The 21,533-nt window shown below is 51.2% G+C and overlaps 2 protein-coding genes across 2 annotated transcripts; both read left to right on the forward strand.

The window, feature by feature from the left end:
* Positions 1-816: 816 nt before the first annotated feature.
* On the forward strand, positions 817-5,206 carry KRT14 (keratin 14). Its single transcript, NM_001253741.1, has 8 exons — positions 817-1,430; positions 2,665-2,747; positions 3,301-3,457; positions 3,609-3,770; positions 3,866-3,991; positions 4,083-4,303; positions 4,399-4,445; positions 4,950-5,206. The coding sequence occupies exons 1-8, from the start codon at positions 876-878 to the stop codon at positions 5,045-5,047; spliced, it is 1,449 nt and encodes a 482-aa protein (NP_001240670.1). The 5' UTR covers positions 817-875; the 3' UTR covers positions 5,048-5,206.
* A 9,142-nt stretch (positions 5,207-14,348) lies between these two features.
* Positions 14,349-21,241, forward strand: KRT9 (keratin 9). The gene is made up of 10 exons (XM_038546100.1): positions 14,349-14,942; positions 16,480-16,562; positions 16,681-16,837; positions 17,114-17,275; positions 18,042-18,167; positions 18,292-18,515; positions 18,878-18,990; positions 19,090-19,317; positions 19,606-19,872; positions 20,977-21,241. The coding sequence occupies exons 1-10, from the start codon at positions 14,349-14,351 to the stop codon at positions 20,994-20,996; spliced, it is 1,974 nt and encodes a 657-aa protein (XP_038402028.1). The 3' UTR covers positions 20,997-21,241.
* Positions 21,242-21,533: the final 292 nt, after the last annotated feature.

The following is a 21,533-nucleotide window of genomic DNA, read 5'->3' on the forward strand; positions in this document are numbered from 1 at the left end:
AACTGAGGCAGCATAGGGTTACATAGCAGAGCCAGGATGCCATCTGACTCGGCTTTTTCACCACGGCTCTGGCTGTGCCTGTGATGCCACCTGCTCTTGGCCACCTGCTCTTGGCCACCCAATGCCACGGGCCCACCCACAGCTGTGTGGAAGATCTCGGAGGCTGTGCCCAGGGCTGGGGAAAGCTGCCTGGATTTCCCTTTAATGGGGGTGTCAGGGTGGAAGCCTGAGCCACCTGACTGGCGGGGCATGTTTCAGGGATGTGACAGGCTTCTCAGCACAGCCTAAGAGGTCAGATCTGAGAGACCCCCGAGAGCTTCTGGTCTCTTTATAGATGATCTTGCTGAGGGGGCATCCCTGTGCCTCATGTAACCTTGCCACGCTGGCATTTCTGCAGCCAGGTACCACCTGGAGTGATGGGCTTCCTCTAGGTGGATGTCAAAGGCCCACCTCGTTAATGGGAAACTGACAGGTCACCAGGTTTACGGGGCAGAGGCCCTCCTCGCTGCCACCTGGCCGAGCCTAGCATGCAGGCTCCTGATGGCTGTGGCTCCCAGGGCCAGATGGGAAAGTGTAGCCTGCAGGCCCACACCTCCTATGTGAATCACGCCTGGCGGGACAAGAAACCAAAAACACCCCAAACAATGAGTTTCCAGTAAAATATGACAGACGTGATGAGGCGGGGGAGGGGAGGGATCTGACAGGGAGTTGGCACTGGCCTGTAAGTGATGAAAGCCAAGGGGAATGGAAAGTGCCAGTCCCGCCCCCTACTCAGGAGTATAAAGCACCCACATCCTATTCCAACTTACCTGAGCACCTTTCTCTCCTCTGCTCGCTCGCTCACTCACTCACTCGCTCACCTCCTTCCCGGCACCATGACCTCCTGCAGCCGCCAGTTCACCTCCTCCAGCTCCATGAAGGGCTCCTGCGGCATCGGGGGCGGCTCCAGCCGCATGTCCTCTGTCCTGGCTGGAGGGGCCTGCCGGGCCCCCAGTGCCTACGGGGGCCTGTCGGTCTCCACCTCCCGCTACTCCTCCGGGGGGGCCTGCGGCCTGGGGGGCGGCTATGGCGGCGGCTTCAGCAGCAGCAGCAGCTTTGGTGGGGGCCTGGGTAGCGGCTTTGGTGGAGGATACGGTGGTGGCCTTGGTGCTGGCTTCGGGGGTGGCCTTGGTGCTGGCTTCGGGGGTGGCCTTGGTGCTGGCTTTGGGGGTGGCTTCGGTGGTGGTGACGGGCTCCTGGTGGGCAGCGAGAAGGTGACCATGCAGAACCTCAACGACCGCCTGGCCTCCTACCTGGACAAGGTGCGTGCCCTGGAGGAGGCCAACACCGACCTGGAGGTGAAGATCCGTGACTGGTACCAGAGGCAGCGGCCCGCTGAGACCAAGGACTACAGCCCCTACTTCAAGACCATCGAGGACCTGAGGAACAAGGTGTGTGGATTGGGCAGTAGGACTTGCCATTCCAGCTACTTCACTCCGGAGCAAGAAATGCCTCAGGCCGCTGGCATCTTTATATTCCTAGACAGGGCAGATTCCAACCCAGATCCCTTCTGCTCCAGACACGTCCGGGAGGGCTGGTGGGTCCCCGGCCTCGCTCATGCCCTTCTGGGCTCCAGACCTCAGACCATGTGAGACTAGGGATTCCTACCTTTACATTTCATGGAGGAAGAAGTCAAAGCTTTGAGAGGTGCTGTGACCTGCTCAAGGCCACACAGCAAATCAATGGCAGCGCTGAGGCTAGAACCTTGTGCCCACTTGCTCATACAGGAGGCAGCTACCTGTTCCCCAGCACAGGGGAGGAGCAAGGCTGTAACGGGAGCAGACTAGACACTCAAACCACTCATTAGCTCATTAGTCTGGGCTGTGGTAGCTGCCGCCCATGAGCCCCGGCACTGGCCCCTCCCCACAGCCAGGGGGTTCGCAAAAACCCCAGAGACAATCAGTGGCGATCCACTTTACACGCCCTGTGCAGGAGGGAGACTGGGGGACTTGTGTCACCTGATTCCAGCCCCACCCTCACCCCCTGCTCCAACCTTACCCTGGGATTCCCCCCCACACACACACACTGATCCTGCTTTTCTTGGTGTCTGGTTCTGATGCCTCTTGTGGATTAGGTAAATTAGATGATGAAGGAGGTGAACTCCAGCCAATCCAGGATTCGATCTTTGTTCTTCTTCTGTCTCTTCTTCTATCATCTCCTGTGCTGGCTTGGGTCTCCTCTTTTGGGAAAGCCCCACCTGAGATCCCATGCTCTTGTGGGCTTGGAAAGGAATGGGTGAAGACTGGCAGGGCTGGCTTGTGCCTAAAGAGGAAAATTCAGACCAGGGAGGGAGTCTTGAGAACCTTAGGTCACCCCTCTACTCTGTAGGTAGGGAAACTGAGGCCCTGCAGTTCATCAGTGGTAGAACCAGGACCCACAACTCCAGGGCTTTGGGTTCCAAGGCCAGGGCTCTTTCTATCCATTTTCCTGACCAGGAGTCAGCAAAGCCCTGGGTCAAAGCTGGACTACTGAAATTTGTCCTTTAGACTGTTGTGGCAAAGGCTTTTGGGAGAAGGGGGGACTCAGGTGAGAGCAGGAAAGCAAAGGCCTGATGTACACAGGCTGCAGTAAAGTCAGGCTAGTGATGTCCATTTGTCTGATGACCTGCATCCTTTCCACTTGCAGATCCTCACGGCCACTGTGGACAATGCTAACGTCCTCCTGCAGATTGACAATGCCCGTCTGGCTGCTGACGACTTCCGTACCAAGTGAGTTTGCAGTGTTGTTTCAGGATGTCCAATCCCCCCAGGGTGGGGCATTTTTGGGTTCCCTAACAGAGCTGATAAGTTGCCAGGACGGCCACGTGAAAACCCCTTGAGGTGCTTGTAAAAATACAAGGTTCTTGGGCCCCACCCTTGGAGTTCTGATTCAGTTATTTTTAACAGGCTGCCTGAGTGATTCTGATCCACAGCCAGGTTTGGGTGCCATTGCTTTAGGGAGAGGTGTTCCCTACTTCCCCACCTGCCCTCGAAGTGCAGGAGGCAGTCACATTTGGAAGCCTGTGTGCTATTGGTTGTGAGACCAGAAGCATCTCCCCTCCCTTAATTCTACAGCATGAGGAATTGCCTTATTCCCTGGCCCCAGGAATGTTCAGATCTGAGCTATCAATGGGTGCTGTGTTCAACCATGTTATTTTCAAGACTGACTCCCTAAACCACTCACAGGGTGCTGGCTATGGGAAGAAGCAGCAGGGGGCAGAGAACAAAGCCTTCAATGTGGCCAGGATGGGTGTCTCATTCTTTTTCTCTTGGGTCATTCCAGGTACGAGACCGAGCTGAACCTGCGCATGAGCGTGGAGGCCGACACAAATGGCCTGCGCCGGGTGCTGGATGAGCTGACTCTGTCCAGAGCTGACCTGGAGATGCAGATTGAGACCCTGAAGGAGGAGTTGGCCTACTTGAAGAAGAACCACGAGGAGGTGAGAGCTGGCATAGAAGATGAGCTGGGAGGAAGGGATGGAATTGAGCTGGGGGAGGGCAATGCTCAGGCCAGGAACACCTCTGACTTGGGAACCCCAACTGGCCTCCAGAGTGAGGCTCGTGACTGTGGATTGTGCTTTGGTTGTGCAGGAAATGAACGCTCTGAGAGGCCAGGTGGGCGGAGATGTCAACGTGGAGATGGACGCCGCCCCTGGTGTGGACCTGAGCCGCATCCTGAACGAGATGCGCGACCAGTACGAGAAGATGGCAGAGAAGAACCGCAAGGATGCCGAAGACTGGTTCTTCAGCAAGGTGGGTATCATCCTGGGTGGAAGGGACCCAGGAGACCCACTTTCCAGGAACTTCTGCTGTGAATGTTTTTTTTTCTTTTCTTTTCTTTTCTGCAGACAGAGGAGCTGAACCGCGAGGTGGCCACCAACAGCGAGCTGGTACAAAGTGGCAAGAGCGAGATTTCCGAGCTCCGGCGCACTGTGCAGAACCTGGAGATCGAGCTGCAGTCCCAGCTCAGCATGGTAGGGGAACTGCTAGGCTTGCATTGGACTCAGGACTAGGAGGGAGGGAGTGACTACCCTCACTGATCCCTGATCTTTCCCTCCCTCACAGAAAGCATCATTGGAGAACAGCCTGGAGGAGACCAAAGGCCGCTACTGCATGCAGCTGGCCCAGATCCAGGACCTGATTGGCAACGTGGAGGAGCAGCTGGCCCAGCTACGCTGCGAGATGGAGCAGCAGAACCAGGAATACAAGATCCTGCTGGACGTGAAGACAAGGCTGGAGCAGGAGATCGCCACCTACCGCCGCCTGCTGGAGGGCGAGGATGCCCAGTGAGTGCACTGCCCTCTAACCCAGTCCTGCCCCCTCACTATTCACCTGTTCTACCCTATATGTCTAATGATCTTGCCCTTTTCTGTCTTCATAGCCTCTCATCCTCCCAGTTCTCCTCTGGCTCTCAGTCCTCCAGAGATGGTAAGACCTTCCTCCTCCTCAAGCCTGAACTCATCATCACCTCCTGTCTCCCAGCAGGTCTAAGGAGGTGGCTTTTTGAGGGGTTGAGCTAGAGTTTTCTCATCCAGGATTCCTTATAAACCTTCTTGAGTAGATGAAGCCATTTTTCTAAATCTTCCTTAGCATTAGGAGCTAGTGGCTTCCACTTTTTACTTCTGTCACCTGGTACCCCACAGTTTAGGTGGTCAGCACCACGGACAGGGCCCCACGCACCATTTCCTGTGAATACCAGTCCACTTGGGTTGATCTGGACAGAACCAGTCTGGTCTGAGTTCTTAGGAGCCCAGTCTGAGGACACAGACTCTGTCCCTGACCTTAGGGAACTCTAGTCTGAAAAAAATGTCTTGATGGTATCAGTGCTGGGATAAGAGCAGTGAGTGAAGTGATAATCAGGGGAGAGAGCAGCAGGGAGATAGTTCACTGCCTATCCACTGTTGGTAACACCCTCTCTCTCCTTTTCCCCAGTGACCTCCTCCAGTCGCCAGATCCGCACCAAGGTCATGGATGTGCACGATGGCAAGGTGGTGTCCACCCACGAGCAGGTTCTTCGCACCAAGAACTGAGGCTGCTCGGCGTTGCTCAGGCCTAGGAGGCTCCCCTATGTGGAACAGATCTCACTGAGGAATCCCCTCTCTTGCCCCCCAAGCACTCCACACTTGAGTCCTGCCTCATCCTTGTCCCCTCCTGGCAATCAATAAAGCTTTATTATCTCAGTTGCACAACTCCCGCCTCTGCCTGGTCATTGTTAGGAGTGGGGGTGGGGAGACAGCGGGGGAAGTATCTCTTTGGAGCTTGTCAAAACACCTGGCTGTGGCCTCTGGGATTGGGAGAAAGGGCTGGAGGCGGACTGGGCTCAGGTCCTGGGATACATTCCAAACATACTGATAGATGTGTGTCCTAGGTCATTTGTAGTGTCTCCAAGGGCATGGAGGAACATTCATTCACTCACTCACTCACTCACTTGTTCACGTACTCATTTATTCATTAGTTTATTTATTCACTTGCCAATATTATTGAGTGCCTGTGGCAGGTTAAAGATTTTTTTTAAAAGATTTTATTTATTTATTTATTTATTTATTTATTTATTTATGAGAGAGAGAGAGAGAGGGAGAGAGGGAGAGAGAGAGAGGCAGAGACACAGGCAGAGGGAGAAGCAGGCTCCATGCAGGGAGCCCGGCATGGGACTTGATCCCGGGTCTCCAGGATCATGCCCTAGGCCTAAGGCAGGCGCTCAACCGCTGAGCCACCCAGGGATCCCAAGATTTTTAAAAACAATTTGGTCATCAGGGATTTCTTTGAGAATATATTGAAAGTTATAGATCTTCTCTCCTCCCCCAGCCCAATAAGCACACACCCATTTGCACATAACTCATGAGGTTCATGGGTCCCCTAAAGCTCGTCAGTGGAGGTCCACAAACCCAGTAGGAGCTCATACTTTACTGAGAGGTTGTCTCCCTCCATCCCACCTGCTTTTGCCTCTAGAGCTGGGGCTGATCCTGTCTGCTATAAGTTGACATTAGCACAGGTTCATTATCATCTCCAAGCCTCAGTTTCCATGTCTGTAAAGTGGGCACAATGACACTACCTATCTCATGGGTGTTTTGTGAGGATTTGCTGGAAGAATGCATGAAGGCCACTAGCACAGTGCTTGGCACAGTGCAGGCTCAGGGCATGACAGTGACTTATACTGGATGAGCTACCTCTCATGGGTGGAGATTCTCCATCTATGATTAGGGCAGTTTTAAAGGCTTAGGGAACAGATTGACTGGATTCTAACTCTGGCTCTGTTCTATGTTAGTTCTGTGATCTTGAAGAGTCTCACTTTCCCCACTTATCTAGTAGGCATGGTGAACACAACTTCTTAGAATTAATATGGGAATCCAGTAAGTGAATGCACATTAAGAACCAGATCGTAGGTTGTAGGAGACTTCTCTGGTGGAAAGTGTCTTCATTCTGTAAGGGGCTGGAAAAGGAAGAAGAAGGAGAGGATCTCACCTGAGTGCATAGTGAAGATTCCAGAGGTGGGTAGGGACCATTGCCTCCAGCTAGGAAAGAGTTGACTAGTCACTGTGTCAATTTCAAGAGCTCATTCATTGGGCTCTGTGAATGAAATTGCTAGGGGGGAGACAAGGATGGGACTGGGGTTAAAGAAACACTTAGTTCTTGAGGGCAAGGGATATAAAAGCCTGGACTTTGGAATTAGACACCCAGGGTTGGAGTTGTGGCTTACACATTTGACTAGCCTGGAAGAATTTGGAAAAGATCCTCTTTTACAAAATGGGAAATGAAAACCCTTACCACATAAGGTCAATGGTAGATTGAATGATCTCACTCAGACCAAGAGTTTAGCATTCTGGTTGGCACATTGTTGTTGCTCTATAAATGGTATAATAAGAGGGTGAATTATTAGGAATTGGAATGAAATGATGTTGGTTTCTTCTCTTCACCTCATCTTCACCCCAGGGAAGAGAGGCCTGCTTTGTGTTCCTGAAACTCTGTGATGTTTTTTCCCCTGAGTTTTGGCATTAAGAAGGGTTTATCTGGGATGATCTCTGGGGGAGGATGCTCCATTCTGGAGATGAATGATTAGTTTTGGAGGTATGAAGGGACAACTCAGGGAGGAGGGAGTTTGAAGGACTTTCCTTGGATACTGGGAAGGGATGGTTTTGTGGCCCTAAGAATGATAGGACCCTGGTGCAGAGGGCCACATGATATCCCTAGGGATGCTGAACCCTAGGGACTGGTGTTTCTAACTGGCCAATGAACTCATGTGTGATAGGATTCTGGGGAGTTGTTCACATTTGGGAGGCCACATGGACCTGGAAAAAGAGCAAAGCTTATCAGCAGTCATCCATGAGAAATACTGAAGTCTAGAATGTTCTGAACTGTGTAAGAAGGCATCGTTCTGCTGTGGAGGTGGTGGCAGATGAAAGCTTCCAGCCCCCAAAGATCTGATTTAGAGCAATATAGCATGTGAGATTTTTTTCTAGACTTGAGTGTGGTGTGGTGAGCTTCCCCTCCTCTTGACTGGTTGCCATTTTTCTTTAAAGGAAATATAGGGTGAGTGGGCTCGCTTGATGGTAAAGATGGCAGCTGGAGGCCACCTGACTGAAAGCAGGTTCCGTAGTGGGAGGAGAGGAACTCAAACAGTGGGCCTTGAGGGGCTTCCACCCTGTCTGGGCCCTAGAGGAAAAAAGCAGGCAGGGCTGCCATACCAGAGTCCCACATGGAGTCCACCTCTCTCCGAGGTCCCCTATCACCATACTGCGCTGGGAAGAATGGAGTCAACACTGTGGGTCCTGCTGCTGACCAGTGCTCTTGTTCACAAGGCCTGGGACCACAAGAACCCACCCAAGGACCCAGGCCAGCCACTCTGAGGATGGCAAGACTGCCTCCCCCACCGCCACCCCCAGATCTGAATGATAGGAAACCAGGAAAGTGACTCCACAGCACAGTCTAGTGGAGGCAGAAGGAATTGCCTCTGGGAGGCCTGGGGCAGGTCACATGGCCTCTCTGGCTCCTCTTCTGGCCTAAGCAATTTGGTAGGAGTGATCCTCTCTTCCTGCCCTCTTGGAGTACAGAAGGGCAGTGCGGGAAGAGTGTGGGAGACAGCTCCTCCAACCTCTTCAACTTGGGGGAACAGTGGCCTGCTCTAAGTCATACAGACTGAAAGTGGACCAGGTGCTCTGGTGTCTGGTCCTTGACCAGGCTTGTGCTTCATTCCTGCTGTGTTCTCTCTCAGGGATGAGATGAGGCTGAGAGCCTCACGGGACAATAATGATTTTTTTTCCTAGCTGACTCTGAGGTTTTTGTGTTATGGGATGGACCCACCTTGAAATACTGGGTCCTCTTCAGTTTTGGGGACCCTTTTTATTGTGAGAGGAACTCAACTTTGTCCAGGGAACTTTATGGGCCCAAGTGGCACATCGCCCTGTGGTTACCTGATCTGGTGAAAGGCTCTTCCTCAAGGCCACTGATGACCTGGTTTGGGTAATGTAGCCAACTAGTCCTACAGGTTAGTGTCAGAGGGGGCAGGTCCTGATGTCCTGGCCTGGCCCAACTCATTGAGCTTGGATGCTGCCACAGAGGGGACAAGGGGATGCTAGGGAGTTCCAGGGCAATGGTCTGGCCTTGGGAAGACAGGATAAGCACCAGCAGCTCCTCTTTTTCCCTTTGCTGGGCCAATAATTTCCTGCTGGGGCTTCCTTGTGTGGTACCGTCAGCTGTAGGGCCAGGCCTGGGAAAGGAAGCCTTTTCCTTTGAGGTACCCTTATGAACTCTGAGACGTCCTGGCATGTGAGAAAGGGTAAAAACAGACACAAAGAGATATAAACAAATGCATATAGATAGACAGAGTGAGACACAGGGAGACAAGATAGTGAAGGCGTTGGGCTAGGACTAGGCAGCGAGGATCACTCATTCATTTATTCATTCATTCACACTTATTTATTGAAATTTACTCTTTCATGTGTGGAGGAACATGGGGGTGCATTGAGCCAGCCTGAAACAAGGAGAAAGGCCAAGTGAGGAGGAAGGTAGAGAGGGCCCCAGAAGTCATGTGAGGCTGGGGGTGGAGAGAGGGAACCCCAAGCCTTGTGCCCATCTTAGCTCCCATTCACTGCAGGACAAACCCTGTTCTATCTTCTGTTTGTTTAGCTCTGTGACTGTGGCCAAGACACTTAGCCTCTCTGAGCCTCAATTTAGTCATTTTTAAAATGATTTAAAAATGAGTATCTACTTCACTAAACAATTGTGAGGATTAAATACGGCAGGGCAGGCAAAGCAATGGTGTTCTTGTCTGGAGCCCTAGAGGTCCCTTGATGGAAGAAATCATGATCCTCCAACCTTCATGTGACCTCCTCTCCAATCCCACTGAGCGCAGGTCCTCGATCTTACTAGGGACTCAACAGACCAGAGGAGTAGACTGGTAACAAGAGAGAGGGCTGAGAACCCAAGTTGTCCAAAGGGTTCCAGGGGAAGTTAGGGAGATGGTACATTGCCAGTGACAAGAAAATGTCCCGCTAGGCGCTGGACCCACATAAGTAGTTTTACATTAGCTCTTTTAAGCCTCACCATCAGCTCTTCAGCCACACTGGCTTTTTGTCTTTGCAGTCACATTGTTCCTTCTCACCTCAGGATATTTGTACATGTTCTCTATGCCTTCTCAAGGATACTCCTACTCACTCTTCACTGAAGTGTCTTTTTCCCAAGGAGACCCTCCCCGATCTCTCAGATGGGGCTACACCTTTGTCATATGCTCCCCATTTCCCTACCAATAGCACTCACCCTAGTTTTGAATTATACATTTATTCTTGAGGGTCTGTTTTATCCCATAACTGCCCAAGAAGGTAGGGGCTATGTCTGGCTTGCTCACCACTTTCTCCCCAGCACTCAGGACAATGCCTGGAATATAGTAAGTACTCAAGAAAAGAGGAATCCAAACTCACAATGAGGAAATTGAGATTCAGTGAGGGGAAGCAACTTTCCCCAAATGAGTGGAAGAACTTGGTTTTAGACTCAGACCCGTCTGGCTCCAAAAGTTGGTGTGCTGAGCCTCTTTGCTAGGTATGTCTTCGCACCCTTGCCCAGAGTCCCTGGTGTCATGGGGTCTAAGTCTGGCTAAGTAGGGTGGTGGCAGGTGCCTGACATGTGAGGAAAGAAGTGTTGGCAAACAGGTGAAGGTGCCTGGCCCTGAGCCCATGGGCAGTCCCTGCCTAGCTAGATGGGTAATGGAGGCGCCGGCCCACTGGCCCACGCCTGCCTCCCAGAACAGCCATGCATGATGACTCAGGGTGCTCCCTGGGCCCCACCTGGGGCTCAGTGACACAGCAAGTATGGGCTGCAAGCGGCTGGTTGCAGGCAAGCAGCAGGGCTCCTGTGGCTGGGGAATGGCTATCCTTGTCCCCTGCCCCCTGCCCTTTGCCGACACCATGTAGGTGTCTCTCCTCTGTTCGCCTAGTTGGAGCGGCCCCTTCTGTCCCACTCCTCTTGCTGTGCAGGCAGGGCCTGTGGATGCAGGCTGCAGCCTTGCCCATGGGGCTGCAAGGGCAGTGTGGATCCTCTCCGGGTCTCAGGCACCAGGGTGTCCTGAGCTGATGTGTGCTGCACCTCACTCATGTGCTGGAGGCTTCTGGCAGGAGGTGTTCAAGTAGGATTCAGAGGGCAGGGCCGGAGCCCTATGAGGGTAGGAGCGTGAGCCATGTCATACAGCCCTGAAGAAATCAGTTACTCTGCCCAGGGCTTGGTGAGCCTCCCCTATCCCTAAACTTGAAGGGATGGCACCCAGGGACCACCAGAGGAGGGCCTCATTTCTGGCCACTGCAAGAAATGCTTGGCCTTGGAAGTAGGGCTCAATGTGGAGAGGACTGACAGAGGACTGCAGGGCCACACATGGGGAGTAGCTGGGCATTTGTTCAGAGACCCCTCCAGATGAGGCCTGATGCACGCACTGTATTTATGGCCCCTGACACTGTGTATGGGAGGGCTTCTCATGAGGAGACTGAGGCCAGGCCCCAGGGTAGGGAGGATGGGGCTAAGAGGCAGCCCCTGCTCTGTCCATCCCACTGCTTCCCTGAGCCCCAGTGAGGAGTGCTGGATGGAGAGAGCAGAGAGAGAGAGAGAGAGAGAGAGAGAGAGAGAGAGAGAGAGAGAAAGCTCAGGAGAGGGTAGCAAGCATTGGAGCAGATGTGCAGGGACAGCCAGATGTGGGAGAAAGGCCTGACCTCTTAGCACTCAGGGAGGCTGGCAGTGACTAGGATTTCCTTGTGCAGGTAGAAAATTGGCCCCATAAGTCCGAAATTTGGGGGACAGCCAGATATGATAGTCTGCCTGGAGCACATGACCTCTTAAGTCCTCACCATACTGGCACCCTGGGAGATGGGCATCCCCACGGGCAGCCCAGCCTTCCTGGGTAGCTGCAATGGAATTCTGAGAATTGCCACCTCTGCTCTGAGCTTCAGGGGGTTAGGGCCAGCTGGAGGGTGGTGAGTTGAGGAGGTGGCAGGGGTTGGAGGGCTTGGGACCAGGCCTGGAAATGGGCTCTCTCATAAGAGTCAGCTGGGTAGAGGTACCCCAGCTGGGAGCTTCTGGTCAGGCAGGCAGGTCTCAACTGCCCTGACAGAGTCAGACCCAGATGTTTAGGACACCCCCCCACCAGCCCCGAACATGAATGCATTTGCAGAGAATGCACGTACAGGGCCCCAGAGATGCTGCTCTGCTGGCTCTTGCTTCCCCTGCTCACCCCAGCTCTGCCAACTCCTCCTCTATTCGGCTAGGGTACCCGAGACCTGGGGTTTACACACTGGGGTGGCAAAATCACCCAGAGATCAGGGGAGGGAGTAAAGAAAGATAAAGTCTTCCTAAATCTCCGATCACATTGCAGGCAGGTGCTGGGCTCACCAGCAGAGCTCGGCAGGAACCTGGGAAAGGTATTACCAACAACATGCTTGCCACCAACCTTGATCTAAGGGTTTCCCTGTGCATTAGGCATTCACAAAATGCCTTCAAGATTTTGTGTACTACCTGTTCAATTTTGTATTTGACATTTAATATTTGATATTAATATTGTGTACTACCATTTAAGTAGTTACTGCATTTGGGTACATCAGCTAAATGTCATGTCAACAAATACATGTTTATGAAGGAAATCCTATACCACCGTATTACTACCAAAAAAAGAAAATGAGAATCACTGGTCAGAAAAAGAAGGAAATAATAGAAATAAATACTTCACTTCTAACTAGATGCTGTTGCTTTCTACAGGTTCTGTGCCCAAGGCCAGCTTTGGTTTGTGAAATGGCGATTGGCAACTAGGGAGGTATGTTGAAGGGGCTGTCGGGTCCACCTGAGATTTTTCTCCTTGACTGACCAGAAGATTGAGAAATAGATAAAGGAATATTTTTCTCACCAAGTGACTCAATATTATTTAACAGAGTCTCCATGTGTCGCCCAAAAGCATCTCAAGAAATGTTGGTCCTTTATGAAGCCTGAACAACCTGTAGCTACAGCCCAGAGGTCATTGCCTTTTCCAGAAACTGTTACCAACCACCTGGCATCTCTTCTCACCTTTAGCTATTAGCCTGTCCTACTTGGAATGATTGGTTATCCTTCTTTTATTCTGTATGCGTTGGACAAGGCATGGTGTTGGGCACTGGGATGAGTATAAGATGAGCAATGGAGCAAAGTGCAAAGCCAGAGGAAGAGGACACAGGAAGGCTTCATGGAGGAGGGGGGCACACAGATGGGTCACCAGAGATAAGGAGGAGTCTCTGGGTAGAAAAGATGGAGAAATGTTTGAATTGGAGCAAGCCAGAAGCCCTGAGCATTATCTGAGGTTTGGAGGGTGTTTGGGAGTATTGCAGGATTTGGTTAGTGGGTCTGGGGAATGATGGCAGATAGGGCCAGAATGGAAAGATTGATATGGGCCTTGAGTGCCAAGAAGGTAGACCTTATGTTGGATGTGAAGGGAAGTGACTGGAAGTGATGTGGTCACACCCAGGTTTGGAAAGACCACTTTGGCTGCTGCATGAAGGAGAAGTCAGAATTGAGAAAAGCAGGAAGAGCAGCTATGAGCTGATGGCAAATCCAGGTGAGGGCAGAGTCCAGAGGGCTTCTGGGATTGAGTGATCAGAGGCAGTCAAACCATTTCTCCAGCACTTCTTGTGTGTCTCTTCCTAGGAGACCAGCACACCCTTAACATCATCCTTTTACAGAGAAAAGAGTAGAAGCACCGAGTATATAACTTGCCAAAATCACACAGCTCGTGAGTGGGGAGCAGGGGTTGACTCTGGTAGTCTGGCGCCAGAGGGACCCCACCCCTGCCCCGGCCCCGCTGCCAGCCTCCTCACCTCTGTCTTCTGGCTTTGTTCACCAGAACATGCTTCTGTCTTTCCATCTGGAGCAGGGGGCTTGCAAATTCCAGGAGGACTGGAAAAGCCACACATCTCTGTATCCCTCCCGGGACTCAGGAAAGGCTAGGCCAGCAACCAAGGTCAATTCCATACCTGGGCTGGGTTCCTGCTGGGCTCCTGATGAAGGACCAGGACAGTTGAGCCCCTTGCCTTCCCGCCCAAAGGTCAGTCAACATCAGCACCACTTTATTTCTTCAGCCTTCCTCTCTGCATCCTTCGCATGAACCCTACTTTCTGTTTCCAAGCCCTGGTAGGCATGTTGCTTTGTCACCATTGTGGCCTTTGTGTCATGCCACTTGTCTCCTTCATCAACCTGGAGTCTCTGAGAGCCAGGACAGGGCTCCCCAGCAGACTGGGGCTCTGAGAGGGCAGGGGCTGGGCTTCCCACCCTCACTGGTAGCTTTCTGTGGGCAGAGGCGGTGCTTCCCCCATCCTTCAAATAACTCCTTAGTACTCCAGTCCTCGTTCACCCACAGTGGGCACAAGGTGGGAGCAGCAAGGGGCGCAGACAATGATAATCACCAATGGGAGAGATGACTCTACTCCTGGGAGTTTCTATCCCAGAGGGGCTAAGTCTCAGCTAAGTCTCTGCTGTTGGGCCAGCTGGAGACCAAACTCTAGGATCTAGGTCACCCCCTTGGCAGCAGAGCTGATTTATGGTGCCCCTGACAGCCTAATATCACCAAATTACCCCACACAATGGAGAGAGGCTGGGCTGCCTCCTGGCAGTCGCTAAAGGACGCTGAGCCTGGGGCAGCCCTGCCGCCTTCTGATCCCAGACCTCCTTTGGGTCTGTGAGAGAGGGGGCTGGTGCAGACAGAGGCACACCCAGGCATGCCATCATCAACTGGGGGTATAAGTAGGAAGCCTTGGGGACAGCTCTGTACCCTGCACTCGGGAGCCAGTAGCACTCGGACGACTACTTCCTGTCCCACAAGCTGCAACAGAGCCAGCCATGAATTGCAGACAGTTCTTGTCCTCCCACTGCAGCCGTGACAGCTCTGGGGGTGGTGGGGGCAGCAAGATGTTCTCCTGCAACCGCAGCAGCTTTTCAGGGGCTAGTGGAGGAGGGGGCCGATTCAGCTCTTCTAGGAGCTTCGGAGGGGGCAGCTCTGGGGCCTGTGGGAGGGGAGGTGGTGGCAGTTTTGGCTCTAGCTACGGTGGAGGATCTGGGGGCGGTTTTAGTGCTGGTAGCTTTGGGGGACATTCTAGGGGCTTCAGTGGTGGTTCTGGAGGAGGCTTTGGCGGTGGATTTGGAGGAGGCTTTGGGGGCTTTAGTGGTGGTTCTGGAGGAGGCTTTGGGGGGCCTGGGGGATTTGGCAGTGGCTTTGATAGTGGTGCTGGTGGTATTCTGGGTGCTGATGAGAAGACCACCATGCAGGACCTCAATTCCCGGCTGGCCTCCTACTTGGATAAGGTGCAGGCACTGGAGGATGCCAACAAGGAACTGGAGAGTAAGATCCGGGAGTGGTATGACAAGCAGGGGTCTAGGACCTTCCATAGGGATTACTCCCCCTACTATGACACTATTGAAGACCTCAAGAACCAGGTAGGTGGGGAAACTCTGACCCCTCTCTCCTGGTCTCTCTGCCTCACACTCTCACACACACACATACACATACACTCACATGGTTTATCTTCCAAAAAAGTCAGATGCTAGACTCTAGGCTTAGATCATCGTCAAGGAATCCATTTTTTAAAGAAACATTATACTTTCATCAGAAACAGAGTTTGTTTGGTTCTTGATGGCACCAGAGCTGGGACTTTGGCCTGTGCTCTAGGCTTTAATCACCATGTTCCCAACTTTCAGAGTATGAGCAGAGCGGTGAAGAGGCTTAGATTAACATGGGTGAGCCTGAGACTGGATGTGGGGGTCTCCTTTTGGAGCCTGGCCAAGAGGTAGTGGGGTAGTGGGGAGGGAATAGAGATGGGGGCACTCCCGTTTATGAGCCAGGGATGTGGTCCTGGGTCTGTCATCAGTTCACTATGTGACCTTGGGAAACCTGATGCCCTCTCTGGACCTGTTCTATGCATTTAATACAGAGGATGGGCAGACCAGCTCTTAGGTCTCTGCTGGTTTAAAACTTCTGTAATCATGCAAAAAAGAGGTAAGAGAGCTACTGCCCCAAATTGGTAGATCATATGGCTCAAGGGAGGAGAAAATCTGTTCCTGTTTCTCCTCTCACTCCCTAAGAATTTAAAGCAGAAAAACTAGAAGCTGTATCTATTCCTTCCTACCTCTCCTGGGCTCCTATAGAGGCCTGTCTTGATCTTTCCAGTTTTGTTGGACCTAGGTACACATGCTAGTTGTTTAAATGATAACAGGATCTAGAACTCTGGGGATGGAAGTAATCTATCCACGTTTCCATCTCCCCACACGCTGCCTCCATATACCAATCCTCTCACCATCCATCCATATATCAACTCATCTATCCATCCACATGTCCATCTATCCATTTATTCATTCATTCACTCAATTTAATGAATAATTGCCTTCCATGTTGCCCGTGGCAGACATAGTGATGTATCAGACTTGGTCTCTGTCTTGAGGAGCTCACAGTCTAGCTATAGTTTGCTGTTCCCACCTATCTCCCTTGCATTTACAACTTCTGCTAAACAGCCTCTAGATATCCTGTTTCTTCTATCCCACACCTTTCCCGTCTACTTTATCCATGTGTAAACCTAGCTATCCTTCAGGGATCAATTCTATTGTTACCTCCTCCCTGAAGTCTTTCTTACAGTGCCATAGCCATATGTCATCTCTCCTTTCCTTGAGCTCTTCTATGATACTTTGGATGTGGTAGTTGACTGTGGGTTCCCTGAGGAGCAATATCTCATTGATGTCTAGACCTCACAGTGTTTGTTGTAGTAAATCTTCAAATATTTGTTGAATGAACACTGAACATCCTTGCTGAAGCCTGTGAGAGGTCTGTGCTGTGTACCAGCTTTTGGAAGCTCCTTCTACCTCTTAAGCATCTTCCTGGATGGGGTTCTCATCTCTTATGGCTTTGCCTGGCTTCTTGCCCTGCTAGCAATGAGTCATAGAAAAGGAGCATGAGTTCCATGCCATCTCCTCTTTTTCTTAGATTGTGAACATCACAGCGGACAACAATAAGACCCTCCTGGATCTTGACAACACTCGAATGACATTGGATGACATCAGGATGAAGTGAGCCCTGCTCCCACTCCCTATGCTGTCATCAATCTTCCTCCACCCCCTAGTGCTCTGAAAGTCCCTTTGGGACTGGTGTCCTCTTGCTTATTCCCTACCTGTGGCTGTTCTGCAGGTGTGATATAGAGAACAACTTGCGACTAGCAGTGAATGCTGACATCAATGGCTTGCGGAAGGTGCTGGATGACCTGACCATGCAAAAGTCTGACCTGGAGATGCACTATGAGTCTCTGCAGGAGGAACTGATTGCCCTCAAGAAGAATCACGAGGATGTACGGTCCTGGCTTCTTATGGCTTATTGAGAAAAAGGAGGAACAGAAGTTGCAGAGACAGTGAAGGGATAGCTATGGGCACTGCCTGGGTGACACCCTTTTCCTGACTTTTGAGGACACTCCCAGTGCCTCCTTAGGAGTGTCTATGGTGGTGGTTGGGCTTTGCCTTCACAACTGTGCCTCCTTTTTGTATCTCTGAGGAAGCAGAGAGGGACGGCTAAGACCTGGTGGAGAGGATCCCATCCTTTGACCTCATATCTCCTTGGTTCCTGGCAGGAGATGAGCCAGCTGACTGGACAGAACTCTGGAGATGTCAATGTGGAGATGAATGCTGCTCCTGGCAGAGATCTCACCAAGATCCTCAATGACATGCGTGAGGAGTATGAGCGAATCAGTGCTAAGAATCGTAAGGACATTGAGGAGCAATATGAGACTCAGGTGAGCAGAATGGGCTGCCCATTCAACATTCTCTTTCTCTTCCATAGATCTCTCCATTCCTCCACCCCATCTCTCTATTCCCCCATCCCTCCATCTCTTAGTCCAGCTGTTATCTATCCATCTTCATTCATTAACCACAAACACAATTATTAAGTAGCTTGTCAGTGCCAGGTTTTATGTGAAGTCCTGATGTCCCAGAGATGAGCCAAAATGAGACTGCTGTCCTCAAGAGGGTCATTACATATGTGAACAGTTTGTTACATACTGAACATTTACTTTCAATTATCTATTACATTTGTGAATACATATGTGAACAAAGGCCGAGCATGAACAACTCATGTAAGGCTATGTGCCATCAGAATCTAGTAGAGGTACATGGTGTGCCTCTCATGCCACACGGAACCTCCCTGGGCCTCCAATGCCTAGCATAGACCATAGCCCCTGGCCTATGAGAGCATGATCTGTGGTGTGTGTGTGTGTGTGTGTGTGTGTGTGTGTGTGTGTGTTTGGGGGTCAATTTGAAATAAGGTTAGAAAGGTGGTTTGGGGACAAGTGTGAAGAGTCTTGAAGCCTTGCTAAGAGGGAATGCTAAGTTGAGAGAATTGGATCACCTTGGCTGGCTAGCAGACCCAGAACTCAGGATGATTTGTCCTTAGTTTTGTCTCACTCTTGGCTACAGAGGCAAAGGTCCTGGTGAGTGGGGCAGAACTTTTCCCATTGCAGCCTCTGGTCCAGCCTGATTCTCACTGAGTTCTTGGGTTTTCAGATGAGCCAAATGGAGCAGGAAGTGATGAGTAGTGGCCAGGAGATGGAGTCCAACCACAAGGAGGTGACCCAGCTCCGGCACAGCATCCAGGAGATGGAGATTGAGCTGCAGTCTCAGCTCAGCAAGGTTGGTAGTTCTGCTCTAGAACCTCTTCCAGGATGGGGCACTGAAGGTGTGGTATGATCCCTAGGAGTGGGAAGGGAAGAGCTATGATGTAGCATCCCTCTTATAGCCTCTTCCTCCCTCCTAGAAATCGGCCTTGGAGAAGTCCTTGGAGGACACCAAGAACCACTACTGTGGCCAGCTGCAGCAGTTGCAGGAGCAGATCAGGAGCCTGGAGGGCCAGATCACTGAGATCCGGGGAGAAATTGAGTGCCAGAATCAGGAATATAGCCTTCTGCTCAACATCAAGACACGGCTGGAGCAGGAAATTAAGACCTACCGCAGTCTCCTTGAGGGTGGCCAGGAGGACTTGTAGGTTCCCCAGGACTCTGTGGAATCCCTGTAATTTCTAAGTCCCTGGCACCATATTGTCCCTGGTGTCTGGGGAAGTTCCTGTACACAAGGGTTCTGATGGGTTGGGGACTTCTTCATCCTAGGAGAACCTCAAAGGCTTTGGAAAAGGAGGTTGGTAACAAAGAGAGAAGGGACTAGTCCTTACTCCAGGGAGAGGGAGGCTCTCCTCTTAAACTGTGGTGCCAGCCCAGCCTGTTCTCTGCCTTGGAGAAGGAAAACTTAGAGAGACTCACATTTGGGTCTTGACTCTGTCCAGATCCACCCTTGAATATGTATGTAGGGTCATTCATTTTTCTCTCTGTGTTATCTTTCCTTCTCAGCGAATCTCATGAATCTGGACAAAGTCATTTTGGAAGTGGCGGAAGTAGACAGCAAGGTGGAATTGGAGGCAGTCATGGAAGAGGATCCAGGGGAGGAAGTGGTGGCAGCTATGGTGGAGGAAGTAGTTCTGGAGGAGGGAGTGGAGGCAGCCATGGAGGAGGAAGTGGTGGCAGCTATGGTGGAGGAAGTAGTTCTGGAGGAGGAAGTGGAGGCAGGGGAGGAAGTGGAGGCAGCTATGGAGGAGGAAGTGGATCTGGAGGAGGAAGTAGTGGCAGCTATGGTGGAGGAAGTAGTTCTGGAGGAGGGAGTGGAGGCAGCCATGGAGGAGGAAGTGGTGGCAGCTATGGTGGAGGAAGTAGTTCTGGAGGAGGAAGTGGAGGCAGGGGAGGAAGTGGAGGCAGCTATGGAGGAGGAAGTGGTTCTGGAGGAGGAAGAGGTGGTGGCTGTGAAGAAGGAAGTGGATCTGGAGGAAGAAGTGGTGGCAGCTATGGAGGAGGAAGTGGATCTGGAGGAGGAAGTAGTGGCAGCTATGGTGGAGGAAGTAGTTCTGGAGGAGGAAGTGGTGGCAGCTATGGTGGAGGAAGTAGTTCTGGAGGAGGGAGTGGAGGCAAGGGAGGAAGTGGAGGCAGCTATAGTGGAGGAAGTAGTTCTGGAGGAGGAAGTGGTGGCAGCTATGGTGGAGGAAGTAGTTCTGGAAGAGGAAGTGGAGGCAGGGGAGGAAGTGCAGGCAGCTATGGAGGAGGAAGTGGTTCTGGAGGAGGAAGAGGTGGTGGCTGTGAAGAAGGAAGTGGATCTGGAGGAAGAAGTGGTGGCAGCTATGGAGGAGGAAGTGGATCTGGAGGAAGAAGTGGTGGCAGCTATGGAGGAGGAAGTGGATCTGGAGGAGGAAGTGGTGGCAGCTACGGAGGAGGAAGTGGATCAAAAGGTGGAAGTGGAAGATCATCTCAGGTCCAGTCCTCTTCCTCCAAATCTGGTGAATGTGATGATACACAAGGTAAGGGACAATTCTAGCTTGTGGGGTCAGGGAGGCACAGATGTTAAGCTGTCAAGGTACCACCCCTTTTTGATTATCTTTGAGCTTTTCTGGGGAATGCATATTCTGAAGAGTACTAGATTTTAGGGAGGTCACTAGTGAGGTGTCTGACTTGCCCTTGTTTCTGAATTATCATTAATTTTTATTGAGCTTTGGGTGAGGATAGAACAAAATCTACACATGGCCTGAGTCTCAATGGCATAGGAGATGGGTTGGGAGTTGTGCGTTATCTTACATACTTCCCACCACATCCTAAAGGTGGGTATTGTTATTATACCCATTTTGGAGATAAGGAAAATGAGTTTCAGAGAAGACATGTAGCTTATTCAAGATCATACAAAAAATAAATGAGGGACTCAGCTCTGTGGGTCTTCACAGCCAGCACTTTTAATCATCACGAGGATGGGGAGATCTGGATCAGCAACAGTTCAAGTAGAAATGAGGTTCAGGTGTTGTTGTCAGTGGTTAGCTCATACAAGTCAGTTATCTGGTGCAACCGTCTAAAAGGGCATATACTGAACACAATAATCTCAATGTAGGAGAGTCACACAGTGAAGTGGTCTCCAGCTCAGAGAAAGTTTCCCCTTGTGTATGCTGAAATTTATAAAACAAGAATTTAATATGAAATTGTAGTAAAAGTCTGGATAACACAACTGGGAATGTTTAGGTCCAAGAAGCCTTCAAGTGCACGGGAGCTGTCCTTCTTTGGGTGGGTGGTGTGATTTTTGTGTGTCAAGTGGCACTGCACTGCAGGGCCATGGATGTGCATGTATGGGCTGGGGCCATCCTTGCCTCAATATCTAAGAAATTTACTAATAGATCTGTTGAATGGAGGAGGGACCAGGCTCATGAGCCTTCATCTTCAGAAATGGGAGAGTATCTGTTAGGGCTGCAGGACAGCTTTAGGAATGAGATGGAGGCCACTGGGATCCCAAGGTTCTTCCAACTATTTGAGCTCCAATCTTCTTGCTCCCAGTTTGTCCACCTTTCTTTAAGTCCCAGTCTCCCTGTCTCTTGTTCTAGGTTCTCTCTTCACACTCTTACTTCTCTTCTGTCTCTCCACAGGCTACCACATTCAATACTAGAGCTCCTGTAAACTCTCCTGGCCCTGCCCCAGCCAAGTATTCTCCAGACAGGCAGCCCCCAGATGAAGCCTGCTCATTGTCTTCTGGCATCAGAAATAGCTGGCCACAAGGCCCAGAGCTCATGTGGAACTGGGCTGAGTGGGCATGTGTACCTCTGGCCGCCCATGGGCTCCCTCCCTTGGGAGGGTTGGGGAGATCTCTCTTAAACTGTTTGGTCTGGGGTTGACCCCATTCCCTGCCCCATCTCAAGTTTCTAATAAAGCTTTCCTACTGCAAATCAAACTTGGACTTTGACCCATTTGTTCTTTGGGATTAAGAAGGGACAGAAAGGAGGTGAAGGGAGAATCAAATGAATGTACTCTGTGTGTTGGTTAGGTTTTCTATCAGTTGACTTTTGCTTGTAACAAAGCAACCCACAATTTAGTGGCTTAAAATGACAACTATTTATTTAGCTTGTGATTTTGCATTTGGCAGTTTAGTCTGGGCAGTTCTATTTTCCTGCATGCATCTATGGTCAGCTGCAAATTGGTTAGTGGC

The sequence above is a fragment of the Canis lupus genome, chromosome 9 (assembly GCF_011100685.1).
Source record: "Canis lupus familiaris isolate Mischka breed German Shepherd chromosome 9, alternate assembly UU_Cfam_GSD_1.0, whole genome shotgun sequence".
In the NCBI taxonomy this organism is placed as follows: domain Eukaryota; kingdom Metazoa; phylum Chordata; class Mammalia; order Carnivora; family Canidae; genus Canis; species Canis lupus.

Excerpts from the sequence above, each read along its gene's own strand:
- KRT9 (XM_038546100.1), top strand. The coding sequence starts at position 14,349 with ATGAATTGCAGACAGTTCTTGTCCTCCCACTGCAGCCGTGACAGCTCT. Across the intron at positions 16,563-16,680 it reads TTGGATGACATCAGGATGAA|GTGTGATATAGAGAACAACT; the intron begins GTGAGCCCTGCT and ends GCTGTTCTGCAG. Across the intron at positions 18,516-18,877 it reads GAGGGTGGCCAGGAGGACTT|CGAATCTCATGAATCTGGAC; the intron begins GTAGGTTCCCCA and ends TTTCCTTCTCAG.
- KRT14 (NM_001253741.1), top strand. The coding sequence starts at position 876 with ATGACCTCCTGCAGCCGCCAGTTCACCTCCTCCAGCTCCATGAAGGGC. Across the intron at positions 3,771-3,865 it reads AAGACTGGTTCTTCAGCAAG|ACAGAGGAGCTGAACCGCGA; the intron begins GTGGGTATCATC and ends TCTTTTCTGCAG. Across the intron at positions 3,992-4,082 it reads TGCAGTCCCAGCTCAGCATG|AAAGCATCATTGGAGAACAG; the intron begins GTAGGGGAACTG and ends CCTCCCTCACAG.